The sequence below is a fragment of the Amaranthus tricolor genome, chromosome 12 (assembly GCF_026212465.1).
Source record: "Amaranthus tricolor cultivar Red isolate AtriRed21 chromosome 12, ASM2621246v1, whole genome shotgun sequence".
NCBI classification, from domain to species: Eukaryota; Viridiplantae; Streptophyta; class Magnoliopsida; order Caryophyllales; family Amaranthaceae; genus Amaranthus; species Amaranthus tricolor.
In genome coordinates, this window is record NC_080058.1 from 9,866,131 (window position 1) to 9,888,194 (window position 22,064).

Here is a 22,064-nt window from a genome sequence, read left to right on the forward strand (position 1 = left end):
TTTGGCTTTTTTGGGCTCTTTTTAGCTCTTTATGAACTCCTATAGTTCAAAAGAAAACTTGAAAAGAATAAACTAATTATAAAAAACTAATTTTCAAAATAAGTTTCAGGAAATTTTAATTCTTAAAATAAACGTCTTTGTGTCTGATCTGAGGTTAGATATGTTCGCTGTTATTGACAACAAACAAAAAAGCTGTTTAAAAAATTCAAAATTCTTAATAACAACAAACAAAAGGGAGATAATGTTATGTTGGAAGGGACAAAAAAATTACAACAGTTAGCGAACAAACTTTGTTTTAATTTTTTTGTCCGTTCCAACGATATGACATTGTCTCCCTTTTGTTCTCTGTTAGTAATAATGAACAAAGAATTTTGATTTTTTTTGCCGGTTTATTTATTCGTTGTTACTAACAATGAATATACCAACCTCGGCTTTCGCATGAAAAACTTATTATGGTAATTAAAATTTCTTGAAGCTTATTTTGAAATATTTTTATAATAAGCTTATTTGTTTTAATCTCATACCCTACACTTTGATTTGGGTCTGAGTGTTGAACTCACGTAATATCAATTACATGAATTCATTAAACAAAAACAAAATATTGTATGAGACAATCTCTCACTGTAAGATGCACCTCATTCATGAGTTGAATAAACCATTTTATATATAATATAAAAATATGAGCTTTTCATTTTGAGGTCATCTCACTGAGTAGTTGTCTCTAAGAAGAGTATAGTAGGCAAATTGGTTTTCACAAAAAAAAGGAAATTCCACATAGTAGCATCCGAAATTTCATAAAACACGAGTGGTAGCATTTTTATAAGATTTTTCCATATGGTAGCATCTAGTTTATGCATTATTTAACTATCGTAGCATGTTTTGTTAAATTCTTGACAATTTCCGTTTAATTCACTATTTTGACGTTTCTACCATTATTAAGAGTTGGTTGTTGTTTTTATAATTTTCCCTAAATTATTTTTATGCTCTCAAATGTTTAACTCACCATTCTGATGTTTAATTCACCATTTAATTCATTAGTGTTTGAAATGCACCTTTTGTACTTTATAATCCTAGTTAAGTACATATGTATTAGTGCTTGAAATACATTTTTTGAACTTTATAATCCTAATTAAGTACATTACGTAAACATTATGACTTATGTAATAGTGCTTAAGGCACCTTTTGTCAAAACTGTCAACAGTTTGAATGAAAATAAAATTGTTACAACATTTGAAAGCATTTATGAATAGAATTATAGAATGGTGAATTGAACGTCAAAAAGATGAATTAAACATTTGAGAACATAAAAATAGTTTAGAGAAAATTATAAAGACAACAACCAACACTTAATAAGGGTAGAAATGTTAAAATGGTGAATTAAATGTAAATTGCCAAGAATTTAACGGAAAATGCTACGTCAGTTAGATAGTGCATAAACTAGATGATACTATGTGGAAAAATCTTATAAAAATACCACCACTCGTGTTCCATAAAAGTTCGATGTTACCATGTGAAATTTCCAAAAAAAAACTCAACCATTTACATTTTCAATTCTCAACTTATAATTTACGCAATTTAATCAATTAGTTTCCTCAAGTAGCTCTTGTAATTTACGTAATTGTTCAAGAGGTTTTAGTCAAAACTGATCAAGTGAAATGGTGAGGAGAATGAACATAATTGGGAAGACACAAAGTTTCATGGAGAGGGAATGAACATGAATCATTTTTATAAAGGTGAAGGTATTTGCAAAGGATATAAAATTAATTTAATCCTTCCAACTTACTCAAGTTAACTTTACGTCAAAATATTGATTTTTTCTAAAAAATGCTATAGTATTAGTTAAGTAAGAATGTGTTTGCTACCATTTAGAAAAAAATAAAATAAAAAAGTATTATCACTGACATTTCGCTATATCTTATTGCTATCACATAGAATTTTTTTAAAGCAAATTTAATATAAAAGTCTTACCTTATCTGCTAAAGGTCTGACCTTTCATTTAGAAGAATAATACAAGCTAAGGTCAAATTTTTGTTAGATAATCGAAAGGCTAGATGATTAGATCTTGTAAAAGATTATAACCACATGAAGGTATCATGAAATTAAAATTTTCAATTCTTATTTGTTAGATTCTTTTTCAATGTGTTGTCACTTTTTTTTATGAAATTTTCTATTTTGTCCATCCCTTATCAAAAACTGAACTCATTTATCTCTTTAAATCTCACATACTCAACGCTTGTTTAACGTATATACAATACATGAATGTTCATTTTGATTACTTTTAATTAACATAAATGCAAAGTAAATACAAATCTAAAATCTTGATTGATTGATTTCATTTTAATTATAAAATTAAAAATATTAAATATAATTTAAAAAATCTAAAAATACTAATTTTGTTTTAATTAACGTAAGCATAAAGTAGACGGAAATCTAATTTTAATGCGATAATGCAGCAGACAACAAAATTGCAATTACTATAAACTATATCAAATTCAATTCTATCTCAAGTCTACAACATATCTAAAGACCCCCTTCGTAGAAGGCTGTATCAAATAGCGATGTGAAAGAGGATATTCAGCATTGTCAGATCTCATACACAACGATCGTAGTTTTGTTAGTTTTGAATTAGTTTTGATTAAAGTTGTTATGTATTTGCTAATTTTTATCTCTGATGTAAATGTCGTAAAACTTTTTATTAATGAATCAGGTATTATTCAAAAAAAATTAGACAGAAATCTGAAATTACGATCAATTGATTTTGATTTATTTAGAATTTGTAAAAGAAAAAATGTACAAGATGCACCAAATGTGTTGACTTGACCTACGCGAGTTGCATACATTTTTTCAATTGATTTATATTAATGGTATGTTTGGCAACTTGAAATTCATTTCCAAATGTTAAATTGGGTCAAATACCATGTTTTGCAAATTTTAAATTTGAGAATGAGAGATTGGGTCAATTCCATAGAATTGCAATTACAATGTAAAATTTCAAATATCAAAATTCATAAGTTCTAATTATATACGTGTTATTTACAATTATTAAATTTAAATATCAAAATTAAATTTCATATTCCAATAAATTCTATATTGTGAAACAGAATTTGGAAAAGTAAAGTATAGTATTAGAAAAGAATGACGACACATGATAAGCTCGCCATGAAGCTCATGCCGTCATGCGCAACTCCTGAAGTCCTAAAACACACTTTCTCTCCCACTCAGAATCCCCACCGCCAACCATGAAACCTCCATTTTTACTCCCTTCGAATCATTCAACTCCAGCTCTCCCTTTTATTCTTCCTCGTAATTTAACTTCTCCAATCCTAAATTCCTCTCCTAACTCCACACTTATCCTCAAATCTCGTTATTTTCCTATTTCTACCTTCAACCGTCGCAATTTATTGACACTTTGTTCTTCCAATTCTTCCGCTGAATTGTCGAATTCCGATTCGCTCACTGAGAAATCATACCAATTTTTGGAAATTACGAACCCTAATGTTTCCCCCTTTTTATCTTCGTGGCGTTCTAAATTCAGCTTAAGTGATCAAGCTTCCTTTCTTTTTACCTTCATCGCTTGCACGGTAATTCATTTATTTTATTCTCCTTTATATTTTGATTATTCTCCTTTTGTATTTTGATAAATCACTGCTGAATTTATGTGTTCGTTTACAGTGTACTAATGTTGTTATTGCTCTGTTCATTGCTGAAATTTAACGTTCATTTAGAGCTTTAACTCCAATGATCCTTTAATTTCATTGAACTTTCAACCCTGCCCCTTCTATTAGGCTTAGTTTGGACTTTGGACTTTTTTAGTTGCATCTATGCTCCTCCATGTTGACATCTGATTATTTTTGATGCGTTCTTGTCTCTTATGTTATTACTTATTCACATGGCCGTTGATTAGCAAGGTAAAGCGGGCTATCCCTTTAGGCATTAGGGCCTATGATATTAATATGAATTAAATTTTAGGTATAATTATTTTTTTTCAACGAAACAGGAGTTAATAAGACTTTTTTATAAATTAGGGTGTTATATTATTTAGGAAAAATTACAATAATCTAATTTTTTATTGATTTTCCTATAATAATCTCAACTTTTGATTAACTATGAATGATCAACTTTATGGTCACTTATCCAAGAACATTGTTGACCAAATAATGACGTATATACAGGTCAATGGCTATAAAGAAAGAAAAATAAAATGAAAAATCAAAAATATTAAAAATTAGAAGTTAAAATCAAAAATTAAATTTACTTGCTTTCAATTTTAATTTTTTTTAATTTTTCAATTTTTTTATTATTTAATTTTGTTTTTACTTTTTTCTTCTTATGCAAAATGACTTGTATGCAAAATGACTTGTAAGAGGCTACCTTAGAGCATTTTTTGCAAACACCCCTTATATTATTCTTGTTTAATCAAAAGTTGAGATTATTGTAGGAAAATCAGTAAAAGCTTAATTATTTTGGGTAATTTCTTCTATTATTTATTAGCCTAAGTTTCTAAGTGCCATTTTATCTTTTGCTCTGGGCAAAAAAATGAATGAGACGGCCCTGTTTGATTACAGGGATTAAATGAGGGTATGATTGATTCAACATGGCATTTTAGTACTCATAAAGGCTCACCTGATTTCACTTTCCAATCATTAATCTTAAATGACCACACTTATGAATTTTCTCTTTTTGAGTGCAGGCTTCTGTGGCTTTTATCAGCCTTGTTGCTGCAGCTGTTCCTACCTTGTTTGTAAGTTTTCTACAGCTTTAAAGTATTAAGATATTAATACATGCTTACATACATGGTGAATGTGAACTGAGAAATATGTATTAGTGACCAATACTGGTGTAGAATTCTCTCAATTTCTGATTCTTCTTTAAAATTTCATTACTGTTGTGAAGTTTGATCATTTTTTGTTGTTTTGGCATCTTGTGACTTCTCGAGTTCATTGACACATACTTGTTTTAGACATGTCTTTTTATCTTTGACCACCAGTAGTAAGATTTGCATTCAAGGAAATTGTGTACTGAAAGTGACTTTTTGGTTCTCAAGCCAATTTTTATCTAAGCATTATATGATTGATGTATTTGTAGACTGTTTGTTTTGCTCCTCTTTCCCATTAAAGATCTTTGAAGAAAATGTAATGTAATGTGTTTGTGGCTGCATTGTAAATCTAAGAAAGGGTAAAGATCAGAAATAGAGAAAGAAGAAAAGAAAGAAGATAGAAGAATATTAGAATAGTATGCTTGTATTATGTAAAATAGAGTAGTGACTCAGTAACTCCGATAGTGTATACAACAGTCCAAACTATACTACAAGCCTGAAGAAAATCTATACCCCCTTTCATTATATACTATTGTATTTTTTCTAGAATGCTCAACCCTTACAGGTCATCAATTTGCAAAACTGAAAAGATTCTTTGTCAAACAGAATTGCTAAATGCAATGTATCACCAATTTACTCTTTTGTAACCATTTTCTTTTCTCTTCTAGAATATACAGTCAAGATGTTGGGCATGGGCCTTTCCTCTTCCATGACTATACCTGCCACAATGATATTCACATTGTCCTCAAGGTGGAAATAAGGATGGCAATGGATCCTGGACCTGGCTCAGATTCGTGGATCCGGATCTTTCTAGGTCCTAAAATTTTGGACCCGTCGGGTCTTTATTCGTTTAAAATTGATGGATCTAGATCTAGGTTTCAAAAAAATACCCAAATCCAAACATGTGGATTCTTAGGACACGTTTTTTTATTGAAAAATACCTTTAGATATTTTAATTTACTAGTTGGGTTTGGTACTTTTAGGACAACTTTAGATTGTATAATGTTATTTTGGATGGTAGACTGTATATAACACTATCGCAATCTCAACATGATGCAAAGTACAATCTAATATGCGAAAATAAATTGGACCCGTTTTTTACCCGGATCGGATACTGGATCCGCAATATCCATGGATCTGGATCTGGGTCCTTAGAATATAGACTCGCGGATCCGAATCCAGATTTGGATGTTACCTATGAAACGGATCTGGATCATCTGACTCGTTGCCATCCCTAGGCGGAAATGAGAAAACATAACATCAATGGTTGGTAATGTTCCTAAGTGGCTTCTTAAGTTGGTAACCCTTGCCATTTAATTAGGACCACAGAAATAAGTGTATTGTTATGAAGATCTCTACGAATACCCATCAATTCTTCACGTCCAACAATCATTACTCCCTTGACTCGTTTCAATTATGAGATATGAAACATGGTTGTATCTTGCTACTGGTACCACGCTCCTATTTTCTTGATAACCTCATAGGGCCATTGAATTGTGCTGCCAGTTTGTCACATGGTCTTCGAGGTAGTAACTATTGCCATACGGTTGGACTTTCAAACAGAACAATTCCCCAATTCCAATGATTCTTGATGCCTTGTATCTGCCTATTTCTTCATACGTTGCTGAGCTCTTAAAAAGTGAAAACGTAAGTCATCCATGATGATATCTATTTCTTTTAATAGTGTTTTCAAGCTTTCTATCGGGGATATGTTGCTGTTGCTGTTGCTGTTGCCTATGCGATGAATTGAGGGAGGAGGTCAACCATAAAAGGGGACGTATTGATGGACATGAGGAGATATGCTGTAACAATACTCAACTCAAACCACTTGGCCCAATGTTTTGGTTTTCCATTCATAAAATAACGCAAATAGTTTTCGAGTGCTTAGTCAACTACCACTGATTGTCCTTTTTGTGGATGATAGGCGGAACCTTGCAATTAACATTTCCCTTGCATTTGAAATAACTCTTGTCAAAAAATACTTATGAAGATCTTGTCCCTAACAGAAGTAATGGACACTGGACATCTGTGGAGGCATACTATTTCCTTGATGAATATAGCAACTACTGACTTAGCTGGAAAAGGGTGTTTCAATCCTAAGAAATGTGCATATTTTGAGAGTAATACTGTGTCAACCCCCCCCCCCCCCCCTTTTGTACAACAAGAATGATGGCCATGAGCTCTTTCTCGTAAATGGATTTGGCTTGCACTTATATGTCCAACGCCTAGCTGAAATAAGCAATAGGGTGTTTGTTTGGAGATAACACCGCTCCAATCCCCTTATGTAAAGCATCAACTTCTACTATAAAAGGAACACTAAAGTTTGGTATTCCCAACGTTTTTGACCTTCTAAAAGGCTATATCTTCATCATGGTCCCAAGCAAAGCTATCATTTCGGAGTTTTCGAATGAGAGGAATGGCTATATGAGCGTACTTATGAATGAAGTGCCGGTAATACCCTAGGAGTCGCTAAAATCCCCTTTAACTCTTTCAAGATTTTTTGGTGTGCTTCACTCAACCATTGCCTGAATCTTATCCGGATCCACAACTATTCCTTGTACCTACACAATGTGGCCCTAGTAAGTTTCCTCAAACTGGAAAGATTACATTTCTTCGCATTGGCATAAAGTTGATGCTGCTCTAGTAGATCAAGAACTGCGACTAGGTGTTGTACATGCTCTGTATGTGCAGTATATGAGTATGTCATTAAAGAAGATGTGGACAATCGTCAGAGAAAAGGTTTGAACACCTCATTCATCAAAGACTGAAATGTGGCTGGCCTGAAAGGCATGACCAAAAACCAAATTTCAAATCTAGTTTAAGAGAACACCTTATGCTCAATGAAGCTCATCCAACAACTCTTCTATAACTAGAATGGGGTGTTTATTTGCTACCGTATCCTTTTTCTTCAATATTAGCATCTGTCTTCAAAAAGGACTTTGTGATGGTTTTATGATGCCAACTTGTAACATGTCGGCCATCAATCTTTTGATTTCTCCCTTCTGAATATGAGGATATCTATATGGGCGAACACTCACTGAGTTAGTTCCTTCCTTGAGTACAATCTGATGTTGCTTGTTGCGCTCGGGAGTTAGTTTACCACGCCTCTGAGTTCTTGTGGAATGGTTGTCATGAACTCCATCTGTTCTTTCATGCTACCTCTATTTTTTTCCAACCTGTTTAATTCCACCAACAATCCTCCCTTAGCCTTCTTAATATTTTTCATCATTAGTTTCAAGGTTATTTGTGATCATTCCATAGTTGGATTCCCTTTAAGGATTAACTTCGCCCCTTTCCAATTAACAGCATCAAGGGTACCATCCAATTTGTGGCTATGGTTTCGAGTTTAGCCAAACACTCATATCCAAAAATAATTTCAGAACGTCCCAACTCTAATGGTAAGAAATTCTTTGATATACATAGAGCCCCCTAATCAAGCTCTATTTCCTTACATATCCCATTACTCCTCCATGCTTCTCCTGTTCCGAGGTTTACTGAAAAATTCATCGGTCATGGTTGTAGATGTTTTGAGTTTTGCTACTATGGATGAAATTAAGTTATTGGTTGCGCCTAGGTTAATCATCACCACTAGCGCTTCGTCATTGATTTTACCCAACAACTTATAATCAGGGGCGAAGCTAGAATTTTGAATTAAGGGGGTCAAATTGTCGATATACTAGTAGATTATTTACTATATAAAAACTAGTTAAACTATGAAAATTTTAAAATCATGTAGACTTTAAATGAACTTAAATCACCAGAAAAATTATAGTATTTAATAAATAGAGTTGAAACTTCCCTATAATTATCCCTTTTGAAAAAAAAAACCAAGTGTTTTTGACTCTATATATTTGCCTAGTAAATCTCCAAAAAACACTGTTAAAATTAAGATAACAAAAATATAAACACACACTAAACAAGATTAATGTGAAATTATTAAAGATAAAGAGTAATGACATTATAATATAAATTTATTCTTCTATAAAAAAATAATAGTTTAAATTATGGTTTGATTCTTTAACCTTAGCTTACAAATGTGTTACTCCAACCATTGAGCTGTTGTAATTTTTACAAAGTTGTATTTTCGGCAAGGGATTTTGGGCCTGTAGCTTCGCCTATGTTCATAGTTTTAGGATTATAAATGCCTACTACATAATTCAGAGAGGTACTTACTAGGTTTTCACTAGTCTCTTTGCCACTGGTTTCTTCATCCACCCATTCTATTTCTTGTCCTCCTCCTCTACTTTTCCTCACCCACATTAAGTACACTTGATTCCCTCTTCTTGTACAATGGAATCTTCTGGTGTTCTTCGGTGGATTTATGTTTTTTTGGTTAGTTAAGGAATAGGGCTAGTTTGTTTTTGGGTAAAGTTTTGGACTCCTTTTTGGTAAGTACAAGTGCTGGTAGGTTTTAGGTATTTTGGCTATACTGGTTATATTTGGTAATTTGTTGATGCCCACCACTACCATACGCCTTTGGCCCTTGTGCAGCAATTAACTTCTCTTCTATTTTGACAGCCCAATCCATAGCTTCTTCCATATTACCTGGGTCATGTACCCTAAGCACAGTTTAGATCTTCCTCTTCTATCCTCGAATGAAGTTAGCCAATATGAATTCTTCACTCATTTCTTCATGCTGTTAGAAGCAAATTGGATGAATTTTTCTCATATTCCTCTACAGTTCCTTCTTGCCTAACCCTGAGCCATTGTTTGATTAATGATCCTCGCTTCCCCCTGAAATGTCAAAAGCATCATTCTCTTCAACATTTTCCAACTAGTGACTGCCGTCCTCTTGTTTTTCCATTGATACCACAGAAGGGCATCTCCGTCCATCCCTACACCTGCCGCCTCAATCTTCTCTACTTCCGTGAGTTGATAGAATTCAAAGCAACGTTCTACCTTCACAATCCACCCATCTGGTTGGCACCTTGAAATATGGGGAATTCCAGTTGCTTGAAGTTCAGTTAGCAGTGTCTGAAAGAATGGCTTGATTCCTGTTATCCTGTAAGGGATTTGGGATCTCGAGCCCTTCCCCTTCTATTAACATCCTTGAATTCCTGGTAATGGATCTAGATGCTCTCTCTTGTTCACTACTATCAGAAATTTTACTGCTCAAAGCGTTCACCTCTGCCATCATTTAAGATCTTCCTGATTTTCTTGAGAACTCTGCTTTTGTTTTATTTTGTTCCGCCACAATTTTTGATTGGGATTCCTCAAATAATCTGTCTTCCAATGAAGTCTGGATTTCAGGAATGTAAGAGTGCAGGCTTTGCACACTTTCCACCCAATCATCCAGCCTATTATTCTAGGTTGGTGCCATGATCGGTCGTGACCACTGGTAATGAAAATGAAGAACTAAAAGGGTTAAGATCAGAAATAGAGAAAAAGAAAAGAAAGAAGTCAGGGAGAATAGTATGCTTGTATTGTGTTGAAAAGATTAGTGTGCTCCCCTGAGCTCTTAGAGTGGCTCAGTAACTCACATAGTGTATACAACACTCCTAATTGTACTACATGCCTGAAGGAAATCTATCCCCCCTTTCATTATATACTAATGTACTATTTTCTAAAATGCCCAACCCTTAATCTCCTCAATTTGCAAAACAGAAAAGATTCTTTGTCAAACAGAATTGCTAAATGGAATGTGTCACCAATTTGCTCTTTTGTAACTGTTTTCTTTCCTCTTCTATTGCTTATGGTTGAACGAGTTTGCCTGAAAAATACGTCCAAGGTATTGACCTATCCATAGGTGTTAATGACAGCTTTCTGGTGGTACAGCTTGGCCCGTTGGGGAGTACGAGCTGATGCTTCTGCTTATACTGGATCCTCAAGTTTGCTTTTGAAGATTATCATTCACCCCAAACTTTGTTTTTTCTTTCTAACGTCTTGGACCTTGATTTCTAACTTGTGGTTGCATAACAAGAGTCAGTGATGTGTAACCATCTTCAACACAAAAAGGCACTTGTCGGCTTTAAATTATTTGTTTTTATTTTGAAAGGATAAATGCTTCATTCATTAATTGCCAATGCCATGCTGCATTGTCATTTTAAATCTGGTTCTGTCAAATACTAAATTTGAAGCAAATTGAAAATCACTCCCAACAATCCTAAACTAAAAGAATTTGGCTGCATCAAACTATGTAATGTCCTAAATTCTCTATTCATAGAAGATTTTACTATGTTAAAGGAAATTTAAATTCTGATGCTTTGTTGATGGGATGACGTTAAGAGTCAGGAGCGAATGTAGAGTATTATAAAGCGTATGGGCGTTCTTGCAACCCATTCAACGACAACTTATATTTAGGATAACTTGTTTGCTGATGGCTTTATGGTCCGTACATGAGTTATCAAGTTATGTTCACTAGTTTAAACCTTGTGAAACCCATATATTTTATGTTTTCATACTTATATGTGGACATATTCACATTTCACTCTTTTTTTACTTTTCTTATGTATTTGAGTAATGTAAATTTTTCATGATTTTTGCACTCAATAATTTTTCTAGGGACTTGATATACTTTTTGTTTCTATTTCTTTTCGTTTCAAATTCTAATAGAACTATTTCTGTAAATTGTTGAACATTCCAGACAGCACCAGTTCTGTCTTATAATATAGTGTTTGCTTTGAAAAATCTAAAAAATTTACTTAGATTAACTCCATGTCTAGATTTAATCAGGGACATGGAAATGGCGCTATCTGATTTTTCATTTTACTGGTATGTGAAGTATAAAGTGATGTCTAGAATCTAAATCCAGGCTACTGATTCTTCTTGTCTTGTTTTAGGCTATGAGAAGAGCTGCTAATTCTTTTGCAAAGCTAGCAGACACTGCTCGGGAGGAGCTCCCCAGTACAATGGCAGCCATTAGACTTTCAGGAATGGAAATTAGTGATCTTACTGTAGAACTGAGTGACTTGAGGTAATTATAGTGGAGGGGTGTTCTTGTTGATTTTTTCATGATTTGTTCCTATTCCCTTTGCAAATTGATACTTTGCAGAGTCTTTTTATGTTGTGTTTTATGTTTCCTGGGGATGCACATGCAGCACAACAAGTTAGTGTTTGGAAAGCTTTTTTCCCCTTCCCAACAATCTTGGTAGGGTAAAGGGGGGAGGGACAGAAACGAAAGGTCAATTGATGACGGTAACTGCATCTCAATAGTTGGTCTTAGAGGCAAATGAGCATACTTTGCGTTTCCTCTTGTTGATAAAAGTGGTTTATGCTCTGCAGTTTTTGAGATTATCTTTGTGAATCTTTCTTCTCACACTCAAATTTGGCACTGTGCTTGATTCAGTTCAAACTTCAAACTAAGGGAAATAAAAAGAGAGGTTAGGGATAGTTTACTGGCTAAAAATCTTGAATTTTCAGTCACAGCCTTTTCATTTTCTATCAAAATGTACCTATCTTTATTTCTTGTTGATTATGATTAATTTCTGATTGAATTGCAAACACCATTTATAATGTACACCAGTTTCTGGTTTCAGCCAAGAGATTTCGGAGGGAGTTAATAAATCTGTACAAGCAGTTCAAGCAGCCAAACTTGGAATGCAACAGATTGGCTCTCTTGCTCATGAACAGACAATGTGTATGTTACAACTTACAAGCATATTCTGTTTCCTTATTTATTATAAAGCTCATTTAATTTTCCTGTCTGCTTCAATGCAGCAATGATCGAGGAGAGAGCAAGCCTTCCTGTCATCTCCTTGCAACCTGTTGTCTCTGGTGCTGCAAAGAAGACCTCTCATGCTGTTGGCCATGCTACAAAGACTTTGATGAAGTTTATATCTGGAGTAAGATCAGCCTCGGAAGAAAATGATGATTTAATTGACAGGTTTGAAACTTGAGGAGCCTCATGAGCTTTTAATTTAATTAAAGAGAAGTTGTTTTACTTGGGTAAGCATAACTTCACTAATTGCATTCACTGGGTCAAACTTTGGGCTCAATTTGTTTTTAGGAAAAATTAACGTGAATAATACAACCTTTTGTTATTTTCCTTACAATAATACCAACTTAAAGAGGTATTTTCCTAGAAAATTCCTAACATGTTAAAAATCAAACTATAGGTGATTATAAGACAAAAAAATTGGTATATTAGTTAATAAACTAAAGTTGGTATTATTCTAGGAAAATACGGTATAATTCATAGTTAATCAATAGTTGGTATTATTGTAGAAAAATCAACAAAAGATTTATTCACGGTAATTTTTCCTTGTTTTTATTGGTCTATGCAAAACCAGATTTTAGTGATATGGCAAAACGTGTGACCCACTAATTTGGCATGACAGTACATATGACTTTTTTTATTTAAAATTTTTTGTTTTATAAAATTTATCTTTGTTATTTTCTATAAGTATGAATAATTGATTGTGTAAATAAAAAAAATAATTAATTTCGAAAACAAAACTGATTTGTTGAACCAGTAAGTTAATCTTTTATTTTATTTTAATTTTAATTACCTTTTCTACTGAAATCAGTGTAATATCAGTGTTTAAGTTAATTTTAATTGAAAAAAGTTTTTAATTAACATTAGAGTATATTAATAGTAACTCTTTAAATTATGTAACTAATTGACTTAAAATTCCCCAGCCCCTTCTTTTCCCCCGAGAACCACCACCCCTTCCCCCTCCTTCTCCCTTTCCGCTCCACTCACCTACAACCACCACTAAATCTAATGGCCAAATCTTTCTCAATATCATCGCACCACCAATAAACCTAATGGCTTTCTTTTTTCTCAGCACCTCTCACTCAATAAGTCTTAGGTGGGTTGTCCTCTCAGACAATAAAAAAAAGATAATGCCACTCTTTCTTCAATTATCTTTTGTCAGGCGTCCTCTCAGAGAATATAGACAAAATACAAAGTCACTCTTTATTTATCTGAGCTCAACCCTTTTCTCAGGCAACATAAACAAAAGATTGGGTCATCCTCTTTGATCATGGAAGCTGTTGGTGTCGGGGATGGGGATAGACGGACTTAGGGATGGGGCCATGGGGTGGCCGGAATGGAGAAACAGGGGTTAACTGTCGTCCATCTCAAGGTTAGCCATCCTCGATGGGGAGGAAAAAAGGGGCTTGGACTTGGGAGGAAAAGTTTTTTTTTTTTTTTTTTTTTTTTTTTTTTTTAATTTTAAAAAATTGGTTTTCAGTTTAGTTTTTCTTTCCTTTTAATTGATTATTAACATTTTTACTTTGAAAAAATTAACATAAAAACACTGTTAAAAATAAGGAACAAAAATATGACCCCAAAGTATGACCCAACTTTTGGAACTAGTGAAGTTCAGCCCATGGATGGTTGAGTGACCAAAGTACAAACGCACTTAAACAATTTTTCCTATAATTTACTGCTTGTACATGCTATGTATTGGATTGAACAATTAGATCTACAATGAGGTGATGATAAATCTTTTATTTTGCCAAAAACATTGTACTTGGATAAAGCCAAAATATTTGGTGGCCTGATATTGGTATGGGTTGCGATATGCTTTGATAATACGTGTTGCGCAGAATTCAGTTTGAAGGTTAATGAAAGTTGCCAAATTCCTTGCCAATAAATGTAACACTCTTCACGTGAATGTGTATTTTGTCTCTCTCAGCCTCTGGTTTATGCTCATGTTTGTTAATTGCCCTCTATTAGGTTTGACAATTGCATGCATTTTTCTGAATATTAAGTTGTAAAATTATGGCCATCAACAAAATGTCAACGATGGGCATCATTCATTTGAGTGAAAGGGTTTTGAGAATCTTATTTATTTTTCGTAATTTTTCTTCAATCAAGATGAGAGTCATGATAAGTATTACACAACCCTTCACGAATCAGAAAATTGTCTGTTCAACAGATTGTTTGAATCTCCATACCCCTAGATGGCCAGAAGAAAGGCATGGATGGGAGAAGAAACGAGAGGGATGAAATGATTGGTATTTCTTCCGTTTATTTACCAAAAACTAAGAGAATTTGTCAGTGTCTTTTAAATTTCCCACATTAATAAATTCAAACATAGGGAAGTGACTTTTTTTCTAAGACAATTTGTCTTCCACAATTAATTGCTATTTCTTAACAAGTCAAATTAATTGTTCAACAAGCTTAAAATTTTCAGCGATTCAGCAAATGTTGACTTGTAACCTGCATACAAATTCAGAAAAGAACAGCTCTTTTTATTTCTATGTGAAACTGCATTATTGTCTACAGTGGTAAATCTCAACTCTTCATAGACAAGTATCAGTTCCTCCGAAACACTAAATCTCACTGTAAGGTACAGAGTTCATTCAGCTTGACTTGGATATTCTATATTGTTTGCAATTCAAGTTGTTGGTTTTCCTTTGTGACATCTTTCACTTGTTCCAAATCTTTGTATGACTCATTTTGAGTTGAATCCTGCTCAAGCTTGTTGCTACAATACTTGTACAAGATATAGAGGACTATTTGAACCACCCCAAAAACAAACCCCAATATATTTGGTCCCTGTTGATCATATTGATTAGCTTGTTTGTATCACAAAGAACATCAGCTTATAGTACTAAAAATACAGGAAGTGAAATTTATATGTTGCTTACTGCAATGAAATAGTCCTTGAGGAAAAATCCGTAGAAGAACCACATTGTAGCGTTGAATGTGAGGGCTATGGAAAGAGAAATCGGCATGAACTCCACGCTTTTTGTTCTAATTACTTGCCTCTGATATTGAATTCCATATGTTGAAATCACATTATTGATTATGGATGAACATATGAATTGTTAAATTACTAGAGAATCTGTAGTCTTAGATTTTATGTTTTACTTACCATGACACTCAGAGGAGCTGCAAACACACATAGGTTAATGGCAGCATTAATCCAGCCAACAATAGTAATTCTTGTGGACCCTTTAGATAGCAAAGTTGTGAGCAGCATGACTAAGCTGCATACTCCTAGATTAAAGAGAAGTATTAGCTTCAGCGTGAAACTCTGCAATGTAAAACAAAAGTATTGTTAAATTAAAAAAGTTCTGAATGACTGATGCTGCTGTTATGATATCAAGGATACCTCTATTGATTCCTAAATTTTGAATTAGAAGCAGATTAAAAGTAGCAAATTTTGAAATTATTGTTTGATTTTTTTAAAAAATCGTAGTTGTTTTGCAGCTTTTAAGCAAAGAGTTGTACTCCTTGTCCCTCTAGGATAGTAGCAAAGAGAAAGTTCGTTGTATTATAGAAAATGTAGATATTTGGTAATGAATGAAGAGAAAGAATAAATTGTGTGGTTGAAATTAAAAGAGAGTTAGAATGTATACATGAGATTAAAGTGGATGCTAAACAAGAGGGACAAAGGGCCGTCAGTTCTATTCTCAGCATTGTAGATCACAAATGTTTTTCCATATCTTCTATGGATTATCAAGGAATAAAAATGATTTTTCACTTGTAACAAAAGCTTATTCTCTGGAAGAGATGTACCTTTGTCTCTTTTGGTGCATATATTAGAAATATCACAAGGTAAAGAATTTCTATAAAGCATCCAAAACTATTAATAGTGATGATAAGAATTCCATCCGGTTTGAGGGAACCATAGTATAGCAGCATCATTGCACTGAAAAGTGCCACAGCGTAGGGTAGTGATTTGTATCCTTGAGATGATTTCCTTTTGTAGATCCTGTAGAATGTTGGCCTATGAAAGAGAGATCAAGGTTGGGTGAGAGATCCAAGTGACAGAGTAGCAGGAAACCAAGTTTTCCAATTGTAGAGATGCTTGAAGTAAGTTAGGATATGTTAAATCATAAAGGCTTACATCGGTGAAAGGAACACGCCAATTGCGACAACATTTCCTGAAAATCCAACAAAGGAAAATCTTGATTAGCGTTAGCTTCATAAATAGCATAGGAACGCTGTGAATAAAACTTCAAAAGGGGATATTATGCAAAAAAAAAAACTCATTTTTCCATTCCCTTCCTCCGCATCTCCCAGAAACTGCTGTGAGAATATTTAGAAGCTATATGTCTGAATATACCTAAGATGCCAAATATGACTGCAAGTGTGCGTGCTGTTAAAATCGTCATTTTAGGGGGTCGGAATTTTTTGGAGGCTTATAATCTTTTTGCTCTCAAATGACGAAAACTCATTATTTTCATGGTTTATATATGATTGGACAATGTTAGGCCACAATTATGGCTCTTCAGTGAATATTTCCATTTGAAACAAGTAATGAAGTTTGGCAAGGTAGGGAAAATCTGGAAAACTACCAATACACAAAAGAGTGCAAGTAGCTACACATTTAACTAAACGTATTCTTAGATGAGTGCAGATGATGTGTAAGGTGTATGTCAATCTGTGAGTGACTGATTGATAATTATTGTAAAATGGCACATATTCGTTAAACCTTTTATATGGCTGTAGCTGTTAGCCTTTGATATAGTAGTGATTATTGAGTTGAATTTGTTGTAATTAGTTGGTTACTTAAAAATATTTTTTGTTCTTAGTTCATCCTCCATTTGTTTATTATTTTTGGATACTTTTGATAAGATGAAATGGTATCCCCTTTGTGACTGGCTGTAACTTTTTCGATACTGAATTTGTGAGAATAAGGAGTGCTTTTTTTAATTAGGGTTTACTGTTTCTTTGGTTTTCTTTGTCTCATGCTTTCTATTTCCTCATTAAAAAATTTATGCTGTTTAGACTTCTAACAATCTGTTATTTTCTAGTTCAATGCTCGAAACAAAAAGTTCATAATGGTAGCATAGTCCAACTTGATGAAGAGTCTGCTCAAACCTTTTCTTGATGTAAAAGTGAAAACCTTGGGGACCCTGATGCAGGTAAGGATAATCTGAAATTCTGCATCTTAATTTACAAAAACATTTGTGGATGCAAACTAGCTTTGTTGCTGAATTCATGTAAGGGTGGTACCCATGACCTTGGAACAAATCCGGTCTTTGGCATAGTTGCTCATTTGTCTCTTTACGCCAAGAAAGAAAAAACATGCAATATCATTTTATATGGAACTTTTAGCTAAATTAATTGTAAAACTTGTATAAATGATGTAAAGTTTTTTCTATGGCTTCCGTTATTGTTCATTGATCTTCATGATTTTTGTTAAAAATTTGGTCTCAGTGATTGATGTGCAATTTGCATGCTCTATATGCTTGTTATACACTAAAATTTCTGGGCATTAGGCATTTTTGAATTATTAGTTGGTGGTAACAAGGCAATGTGGAGAAATTTAGACGTGCTTTATTGTTCAGAAAACGACTGATTTTAAGGAGGTTAATTATTTATTGTGCAATGGAATATGTAGATTGGAATTCGCAGAGTGGATTTTTGACGTGGAATTAACATTTTCAAGTTTAGATTTCTGGATAACTTAAAATGGTGAGAAAATAATGAAATAATAGTGAATTGGTGTGTTTAGAAATGAATTAGTTGCACACTTGCACCACTTTCTTAATCTTGTCTTATGTCTGAAATTTTTTGAAAAAAAAAAGAAAATGAAAATTGACCATCTGATACTACAAGAAGTAAACTTTTACTGGTGTTCTCAGCATTGTTAAGAGTTTCCTTATCAAGTGAGGCAAAGATTTTAGTTGGATACTATCTAAGGCATTTAGATAAGTCTGGTTGTCAAAATTATCATGTCTGTATAAGCTTAGATAAGGATATAAGCTTCACCATTCACATGTTTGTATATTATTATCACGCTGTGAATACGACAGCTTTACCAGCTGTTTGCTAGTACTAGCTCATAATCGAAAATCTGGCCTTCTCTGAAACTACCACTTGTTAGTTTACCTGATCTTGAACAAAAACAAAAGTTATCCAACTTATTTAAGACTTCGCATTATCATGTTTGTTTAATGATGAAACCTCTCTTGATAAAGGTGCCGATTTTTTTAGAAGACTGCAATGTGATGTTGATATTGTCAATATTTCTGTATTATGGTTGATATTAATCTTGATAAAAAAATTTCACCAAATTACTTGTGTTAAGTTATTGGCCCAATGCCTGAATTCGTAGGCTTGATGAAAAATTAGATATTTTGTTTAGTTGGGACTATTTTCAGCTAATTTTAGGTATTAAGTTTGTTTCTAATCATTACTTTAATTTTATTTTATAATGAATGTTTTGCCAACATTATGACATGGATTGTGAGGATCATCAAAGATTATTCAGAGGCTTATATCCTTTGGCATGAACAGTTGGGGAGCCTAATCAAAGTTTCTTATGTAGATTGCATTGCTCTGTGTTTTAATGAGGTGAAGAGCCTGTTAGTTTTTGTAATGCTTTTACGTCTGATATTTTATAAAACCGTAAATATAAACAAGATCGTACTTTTGTGTTGTTATGTCTATGTAATGGATGATATAACTGAGTCATGTATACATGAGAATTTGCATTTGGCGATGAATGATCCTCTTTACGTTCCTTAAAGATTTATAATTCTTTGGTTCAAACTATAACGGATTATATTAAGATGACTTATTATTTATGTGAAGTTGCTGATGATATTTTCTATCAAGGGTGAATTAGGAACAATCTCTTTGTTATCACTAAGGGTCAGGTTACGTACATTCGACCCCCTAAACCAGTAAACCTTGCTTAGGAGGGAGTCAATTGTTGGCGTTGTGGTAATGGAATGTTGATGAATGATCTAGTTTGGAAATTTGTTACTCAGTACACGTGCTGTGCATCTTGTATAACTTATGCATGTGTTATTTTTTTTTGACTTCATTGATGGTAATATAAGTACAGTTATGCATGTATTGGTGTTTCTTAACGATTTGACAACAATTTGGTTTTGCAGATGTATTATCGTGTTCAAGATTTAGGTTTGTGCAGCCATGTGATAAGTATCTTAAATTTACTTCTGGCTGTATCTGTCTATGGTTTGGCTGAACAAGCTTGTACTGTGATATGAACTGAGTTTTTAGACACAAAATAGGATAAAACTTTTAAGGGGTGCACTTTTCTGTTTATAGGCCTAGCGTTTATCGGTACTGTTTAATAGATGGGTCTTTTGGTTCAGCTCAATCTGGCTATATTCATGTATCATACGATGAGTCATCTCAGTTCCGGTATTTATCATGACATTTTTTGTTTAATTTGGATGATCGGGAGGGCTAGGCGAGATTGTGTTTCAGAAAAGTTGGAATCAAGGTTATCAAGATCGGGATTATACATAGGATTGTTGAGAGGGTAGGAGCGAAATCGGTAAAATTGGATCGTAGAATCGTGTGATCCTACAAATATGCATTAATGTGCTTTGGATTACTGATTATAAAATATATTTGTTCTCTTTTTAAGTTTAAAGTGTAAGTAAAAACTTATTTGACTTTATTTATTAAGTTTTGAAAAAAGAAAACTTTTAATAATTATTTTTAAACTGTAAATCAAGAAAAACTTGAATTTTATAAGGTATTGATATAATTATATTAAATATATATTTATACCTATGTGAAATCTGTATTTTATGAAAATATTTTATGATTGAAACTATCCATATAGGATCGGATCGTAGAATTGTAGAATTGTGTTATGATCCTACCACTTAAATTTTTTAGCTAACTAGGATCACATGATTCCTACCTATAATTTGGATCGATCGTCTATTTTTAGATCGTAAGATCGTAGAATTATAAATCAAAATCAGAATTTTGACAACTATGATTGGAGTAGAAGAACCTGGGATTGTTAAAATCAGGTACTATTTGTTTTATTTGAGCTGAAGTTGGTGATGTGTGAGGGATTGGAGTTTATCTTATTAAGCGTATGAAAACTGTTAATGATGTGAAAAGTGTGCATTGCAATTGCTCTGATATTATGACTCATTCTATCAAACTTCAAACTTCAAGGATTATGACTCATCCTTAAATATGTTAGTTTGTTTCTCATGTGATAAATATAGGAGTTTTAGTTGCACAAAATGAACGGTAGGTTAATTTTTTTATTTTATTTTATTTTATTTTTTTATTTAGAGGTGGAGAATATCTACAGTAGAAGTATTTAATATAAATTCGATAATCTAATATTTATTCGAACTTAAAACCAAACCTGATTTGACACGACTTTAATGTGAATTTTAAATAATGTCAATGTGGGTACAAGATATCAATCCGAAACACCTAATTCAAAATTGACATAATTACTCGAAGGAATACCTCTAATCTAATCTACATGTATGTAAGAGGGAGAGGAATCAATCCTTTTTGTTTGGTGTTGAGAATCGAACTTTTGTCAAAAGGGTGAAAAGGGAAAGCTTCTCAACCATCAGCTTATTCTTGATCTCAACACAAGATGCCCTTATAATAGAAAGATTGAAAAAACATAAGCTTATTATCAAAAAAATTCTCTAAATATGCTTCGAAAAATTTTAAGTTCCTAAATAAGTGTCTTTAACAGCGAACAAACATGTTTTAGTTTTTTTGCCCATTTTAATTCTTTGTCTCTCTTTTGTTCGCTGTTAGTAACAACAAACAAAGAATTTTAACCTTTTTGATCGGTTTCTTTGTTCGTTATTAGTAACTGTAAACATATATGACCTTATCTTTGGCATGTAGATATTTATTATGGAAATTAAAATTTCCCAAAGTTTATTTTGGGAATTTATTTTGATAATAAGCTTTTTTTTTTTTTTTTTCAATTATTCCTTATAATAACTCTAATAGTTAAACTGAATTACACATAATATAATAGATTACGAATGGGAGTGGTGTGCAAAATTAAACTTGTTAAGTATGACAATCAATTGAATAGTTGTAAGGCCAAGTTCATGGAAGTGTTGTTCAATGAATATGCTTTTGGGTAGTTTTGAGTGGCCACATCCGGCAAGGCTTCGTGACATTTTGGTTCTGTTTAAGCTTGTTTTCAGTTTCTTTGGTATGTGTCATATTCTATAACTAATTTTTTGTCGTTATTTATATTAAGATAGATGTTAAGGCTTGTCTAAGAGATGAAAGATGAGGAGAATACGATGATCCAACGTATTTCCAATCAATGGATATAATATATGAAACATCCATTAGTTATGTATCACAATCAAATGTTGTGACAGAAAGAAAGAATATAATACTTTACGAAATGGTAAATTTCATGTAATCCTATTCTAGTTTAAGTGATGGATTTTAAGTAAAGCAATGTTGACCACTTGTCACATTCTTAACCAGGTTCCATCTAGAATCGATAAGGAAACTTGGTGTGTTTTCAATGCATTTTTATAGGCAATGCAAATCCAAGCAAAACCTATAAATTCTATATAATAGAACAAAATGGCTACATTTTAATAAAACCTATAAAACCTATAAATC

The 22,064-nt window shown here is 33.0% G+C and overlaps 2 protein-coding genes across 7 annotated transcripts; one reads left to right on the plus strand and one right to left on the minus strand.

The window, feature by feature from the left end:
- Positions 1-3,118: 3,118 nt before the first annotated feature.
- Positions 3,119-20,063, plus strand: LOC130828149 (uncharacterized). Of its 6 annotated transcripts, none has more exons than XR_009047330.1 (8): positions 3,119-3,581; positions 4,691-4,741; positions 11,596-11,729; positions 12,292-12,392; positions 12,473-12,638; positions 14,641-15,054; positions 17,471-17,581; positions 19,565-20,063. XR_009047330.1 is itself a non-coding variant. In XM_057693968.1 (6 exons), the coding sequence occupies exons 1-6, from the start codon at positions 3,240-3,242 to the stop codon at positions 17,496-17,498; spliced, it is 822 nt and encodes a 273-aa protein (XP_057549951.1). In that variant the 5' UTR covers positions 3,119-3,239; the 3' UTR covers positions 17,499-18,251. The 6 variants fall into 6 exon arrangements, 2 of the variants coding, with proteins under 2 accessions (XP_057549951.1, XP_057549952.1); XR_009047329.1 differs by lacking the exon at positions 19,565-20,063 and having other exon boundaries at positions 14,641-14,719; positions 14,991-15,054; positions 17,471-18,251; XR_009047327.1 differs by lacking the exon at positions 14,641-15,054.
- LOC130828150 (bidirectional sugar transporter NEC1-like) lies at positions 15,087-16,852 on the minus strand. Its single transcript, XM_057693970.1, has 6 exons — positions 16,780-16,852; positions 16,561-16,597; positions 16,230-16,440; positions 15,583-15,744; positions 15,356-15,475; positions 15,087-15,263 (listed from the first exon to the last, which is right to left on the minus strand). The coding sequence occupies exons 1-6, from the start codon at positions 16,826-16,828 to the stop codon at positions 15,087-15,089; spliced, it is 756 nt and encodes a 251-aa protein (XP_057549953.1). The 5' UTR covers positions 16,829-16,852.
- Positions 20,064-22,064: the final 2,001 nt, after the last annotated feature.